At 34.9% G+C, this 6,000-nt stretch overlaps 1 protein-coding gene across 1 annotated transcript in view; it reads left to right on the plus strand.

The window, feature by feature from the left end:
* eEF2 (eukaryotic translation elongation factor 2) overlaps positions 1–5,191 on the plus strand; it is an 80,556-nt gene extending 75,365 nt beyond the window's left edge. The window contains exons 12-13 of the mRNA XM_089086701.1: positions 136–288; positions 4,965–5,191. Coding sequence (XP_088942827.1) covers positions 136–288; positions 4,965–5,033 — 222 coding nt within the window. The 3' untranslated portion in view covers positions 5,034–5,191. The remainder of the gene's footprint in view (positions 1–135; positions 289–4,964) is intronic.
* The last annotated feature ends 809 nt before the right edge of the window (positions 5,192–6,000 follow it).

Here is a 6,000-nt window from a genome sequence, read left to right on the forward strand (position 1 = left end):
GAACCCTCTCAGAGGAAGCAGAGATTCTTGGCGATTCTCTTTAAGCTGGTGTGACTGATCTTTTATAAATCCATGTTGAATTGTTTTTTTTTTGTTTTTTTTGCTTTATCCTATTTCATCCTTTCTTATTTGTAGGCATACTTGCCCGTAAATGAATCATTTGGATTTACTGCTGATTTGAGATCCAACACTGGTGGCCAAGCTTTCCCCCAGTGTGTATTCGATCATTGGCAGATTCTTCCTGGTGACCCATTGGAACCTGGAAGCAAACCTGCCACCGTTGTTTTCGTAAGTTTTTGTTTGTATAACAATATTATCAATTCTAATGCAGTGCTTTCTTGCCATCTGTGAACTTAAATGGAGGTACCCAGACAGTTAAAAATCCTCATTTTTAATTTATTTTAACTTTAAGGGTACCAAGCACAGTGAACATGAAATCTTATATTTTAAATTGATTACTTGGAAACTTGCACAGCCGTATTTTTCTGGGGAAATCGGAGATTCATTTTTCACAATTTTGCTCTGATTGTGTTTATAAAAATGTTTTAATTGGAAATCTTCTTTCCCTTTCAATAATATTTTCGCTTTTTGACGGCTTTTCCGACATAGTTTGGATGTTGCTTCTTGACCCTCCCCCAACGACTCCATCTCCATACCTCTATGTCTTTTTAGTGATGAATTTTATTCACGCGTATGGAGTCAGCGTCTTGAGGGTGTGGGTTGGGGTCAAAAACGGGATAAACTAGAATTCTAAATTAATTTCTGAATTTTTAATGTATGTGTGCGTGATATGGGGGGGGGGGGGTTCTTAACTGATTTTCAGTTCGATTTCTATAATTTATCTTTTTATTCCCGGTTTAACTCTTTTTTCTGTAAGAAAAGGATGGATTAACTTAGAAAGTATATTTCAAGGAATGTTCATACATGAGAAGAACACTTCAAATGTGTTAGATGAAGGATGATGGCAGTGTACACACTCTTGATTTTTAGCAATCCATCTAGGGCCAAAGGAAGAGCAAAACCTCATCAAATAGGAAAGGGAGCATAAAAAAAATTTAAAGGAAGTAGTTCTGAAGTTACTATTACCTGTCGATTTACGATAAATTGAAAACATCACTGTTATTTTGCCTAATAATCCAAATATTACAGTTTTTTTTATTATTATTATTATTATGGAAACTGACCCCTCCCTTAGATCACTTTTATGTTCCATAAAACCTTCAATTCCAAAAATAGATACATAAATCCATAAATCGTACAGTTCACCCATAAAAATTACCTGGAATATTTTTGTAAGCTTTAATGTTTTTTTCTGTTACCACAAACATTTTCCGTTGTTATTGGAGACGTTTAACTTTCGCCAGTTTTTATTTTCTAAACTTGCAAACTTTCGGCAAGTTCGTGTTGCCTTTTTTCCGCTGCCTGCTCTTAATTACTTCCTTTCTTCAAGAGCGGATCCAGAATTTTTGTTCGGGGGGGGGGGGGTACTAATTTTCGACTCGGTTTTCGACTAGTTTTATTTTTTTACTAAGGTTTTACTAATTTACGACTCTGTCAAAAATTTCGGGGGGGGGTCAAACCGGGTAAACTCCCCCCCTGGATACGGCCTTGCCTTTCTTGCTCTATTAGCATGTATTTATTTTTTCCTTTATGTTGATTTTTTCAACACTTTTTAGCGGATTTATGTTTTTTAGACCTGAAAAGTGCTTTTGACTCGGTAAATAGAAGGTTGTTAATTGACAATCTCTTAGAAATAAGCCTGTCTTCTTATTTTGTAGCGATAACAGTAGTTAGGTACCGGAGGGGGAAATTTGTTGTGAAGGTTATGGAAATTTTTTCTAGGCTGGTTATGTCTCATGTGGGTGTGAAACAAGGATGTACATTATCTCCTAAGCTTTTCTCCTTGTTTGTTAATGATTTAGATAGGTTTATGAAAAGTAATGAGGCCCCTTATGTATCTTCGGATTGGTTTAGACTACCATATATGTTATTTGCGGATGACATAGCTCTAGTGGCGGATAGTAGAGATTTATCCTCAGAAGCGATTAGATATAATAAAAATAATTTAGAAAAGAAGGGGTTAGAATTGAACGCTAAGAAGTTAGTAGTATTAGTATTTAGGAGCAAAGGGGGTGTTGATTCTGAGGTTCCTTTTAATTTTGGAGGCACGATGTTAGAGGTTAAAGAAGAATGTTTATTTGGGTATTAAGTTGAGTGCATTAAGGGGGATGTCTAGGCATGTAGATTATTGTAATTTAAGGAGCAATGGGCTAATGTATATGCTTTTGCGAAGTAATTTAGGTCAGCTAGCTGGCATGAGGATCCAGAAAAGTTTCTCGGATAAGAGTAGCTTCTAGTCTACATTGTGACAAAATTCTTTAATTCAACCGGATTGGGCTTGTTAGGGACATATTGCTTGAGAGTCGACATACCCTGGAAGGGTATCAACTGTTCGTCAATTGAACAGATCCTGTCACGTGGCAGCTGGAGACAGATATTCCTGAAGTTGTCAAGGATCGGCTGCACCTTCCAAAGCCTATTTTTGTTTTGTTTTGTTTTTTTCGTCTTAGATTTCTGAATCAACAACGAACTTCAGGTTCGACCGGATTGTGAAGAATCTGTCTCGAGTCATCTTTTGCGCATGTACTGGTCTTCCCAGACCAGTACATGCGGATCCGAGGAAACTTGAGGTTCCCCATCAGGATGACAATGCCAACAAAAATTTTCAGCTCGTCTGGAGTTACATTCAAGCTTTTGTGGTGGGCCAACTGATAGTTGTAGTTCATGCAAAAAGCTCGTCTGGTGATTGGCAAAAGAACTATCACAAACCCTAGTGGACCGAATTTGCATTTCTTAGTAAAAAAAAAATAATACAATAACAACACATAGTTATCACTGTAACGAAAACACGACAGGTAAAAGTCAGAAAATACAAAAGTCATAAATATAGGTCATAACTATAAAATATTTTTAATATCATAATATAAAAAGATAAAAAGGTAAACAAATAGAATAAACAAATATTCAACAGTGAAAAAATAATATATACAAAATAGTTTAATTCTTAGCAGACTTACGGGTTGTGATTTTGGTTGATTTTATTTGTAAAGAATGCAATACAAGTTTTTAATAACGTAAGGTAGAAAAGGGTATGGGAGACAGGATGGGGGTGGGTGGGGACAGTATACGGGGGTGGCTATTTCTTATGGGTGAGTGGCAGCTAGGCTGTTGCCAATTTAGTAAATAAAACAATCATTGGCCTCTGCTGTCCCCATTAGAATCGAGATTTGAACTACGAAAAATCAACCCTAGCTTTTTACTCGATTGGAACCGCCTGGCCACAGACGTGGACATGGAGGTTTTTAAGTTCCAAAACATGGCACTTATCAAACTAACTGCTTTTAAAACTAGCTAGGCACTGTCTACAATCAAGAGAGTACACCTGATTTTTCTCAGAACTCGTTCTCACCACTTTCTCTTCTTTTTTTTCTTACCTTTGCTTTTTTCACTCCTTATTTTAACTTTTTCTAGATTGTTAAAACACCACTAAAAGTCGCAGAAACTTTGAAAAAAAAATCACAGATGGCATTTCAGGTCCAAAAAGCACGTTGAAATAACGAAACCTTTGCTAGATAGCGAGGTCTTTGCACAAAAAATATTTTATGGGTGTGTCCACAGACATGGACACCAGGTTTCAGGAGGGTATATATATATTATTCGAGTATCAAGTCTTTATTAAGCAAATTATGAATAGTTGGGAATAATCGATCTAGAACATCAGGATGGAGTTGGAATACGGATAACCTATGAATTTTTTGTTTTAAAATCAGTACCATATGCACGAATTAAGGTAACTGTATGCTCCCATCTTTCCAGTAAGAATTTCTTTTACAATTGTCTTTGTGTGAAAATATTTAAAGCTGACATGCGAAATGGACGCCTGAAGGAAAACGAAATTCATGTTGGAGGCATATAGGATTGATTTTGTAATCTATACGTGGTTGATTTTGGAATATCTCGTGAATTTTGTGGTTTATTACAGCATTATATCTGAATCATGGTTACGTCATCATAAGCAACCTAGTAAAGAACGAACTTTAGCCCATAGTACCGAAAATTTAATTCTTCATTTAAAAAAAGAAAGAAGTGTCAAATGAGTAAGAATCGCCACTTGAAGCTGGTTCAAGATGATAACTGCTACTTTGGCTAATCTTATTAGTAAATGTTCATTTCAAAAACAAATTCATGGGAATTTCGAAAAATTTCCTAAAACAATCCACCCCCCGCACCCTATCTTGAGCAATAAGGAAAATCACTTGCATGGGAAGAACTTGTCCCTTTTCTTTTGTCCACGTTAGTGGGGACTGTAACGTCTTGTGTAAGGATTTATTTGAATTCTTAAATCTTAAGTGCTTGTTATTATTTTCTAAAGTTAATATTGAAAGTAAATGCAATTTTTCACCAAAACTGCATCTTCATATACAAGAGGATATAATACTTGCGCCTTTGAAAAGTTCCTTTTTTATGGTAAGACGTCACATTTGAGTGATATCGTTGCCTGACCCCGCTTGTTAGCTCTTTAATGTTTTCTAATTTTTCATGAAGTTGTCAGATGCTATACGCCTAGTAGTTCTTTTTTAATGAAATTTTCAGTAAACATTTCGTTTTTTGCTGAAGTTTAATGTATTATTTACTACTTTTTTTTGCTCTTGGTAGTACTTACTACTTTCACTCTTAGTAGCTTTTTAATCAATTTTTTTTTTCAATTCCAAATCGCCGAAGACCAACTATTTAAGTTTCTTATTCTTTTCGGTTAGATAATTTTTCTGAGACAATCGGAAGGTAATTTTTCTGATTATTTCATTTTTTGGTCTTGTTTTCTTATTAGTTTTTTCCTCATTCATTTGTTTGTAATGTTTTAAAAATTACCTTCTAAAATAACATAAATATTTTTTTTATTTCAGGACACACGTAAGCGCAAGGGCCTTAAGGAAGGTGTACCAGCCCTCGACCAATATTTGGACAAATTGTAATCCAATAATTCAAACTCCTGAATTTTTTTGTGGGCGAGCGGTTTAATGTCTGCAAGATTCCGATGTTGTTTCTATATTTCTGGAATAGGTTTATTAAGGAATCAATGGAGATCATTTTGTGTCCGATTCTTAAATAATAAATCAATTATGCTCCGGAACATTACTTGTGTTGACGCTTGTTGAGGGTTTCATAGAGGTTAAAGGTCTTTTGAAGTAGTTCAAGGGTTATAAACGAAGGGGTGTCCTCCTTTATTTTCCAGTGTTTCATTACAACTGATTCGTTTAGACTAATAGACTACCGAAGTATAAAGTTCGTAGGAGAAAAATAGAAAAAAAAATTTATTGCTTGCTTTACTTGCATTGTACAACCATTATATGAAAAATAGGCAGGAATATTTTTTTGGAAGAATGGGTTAGTAGAAAATTAACTTTTAAATAGTTGTTTTGTTTTTGTTTTTCTCATGAGAGGGTGATAAAATTTATATTTTAAGTAATATAACCAGGCGCCTCAGTTGTGGAGGGAGGGGGCATCCTCTCCTTATATTTTGTAATTTTTCTATTACTATTTTCATTGGAAATGTCTTATTTTGGTATTTTCAGTGATTATTTTTAAACAACGGAATTGCCCCCCCCCCCTTCATTTTCATGAATTTCTGCCTCTGAACGCAACAAGTCATACATTTTAGATTTTAAAACTAAAAATTGTCTTATTTGGCTTCCGAATGGCTTAATTGATCGTTCTATCTCTTTTATTCCAGGGATTCAATAATATACTGAAGTTCCTTCCCCAATTCAGCTACCGATAGTCTAAGAAAAAGAAAGGTTACAAATCCTCGATGCTCTGGAATCATAAAAGATTTATATGAATTTCTTCTATCGGATTCTATCTGGAAAATTAGGTTTAGTTTTCATTTTATTCTTAATTCAGACATTATTAAGTTAAATGAAGCCAGCAACGGTCTAGGAT

The sequence above is a fragment of the Artemia sp. Qi Xiang Cuo genome, chromosome 3, assembly GCF_049724085.1.
Source record: "Artemia sp. Qi Xiang Cuo chromosome 3, ASM4972408v1, whole genome shotgun sequence".
In the NCBI taxonomy this organism is placed as follows: domain Eukaryota; kingdom Metazoa; phylum Arthropoda; class Branchiopoda; order Anostraca; family Artemiidae; genus Artemia; species Artemia sp. Qi Xiang Cuo.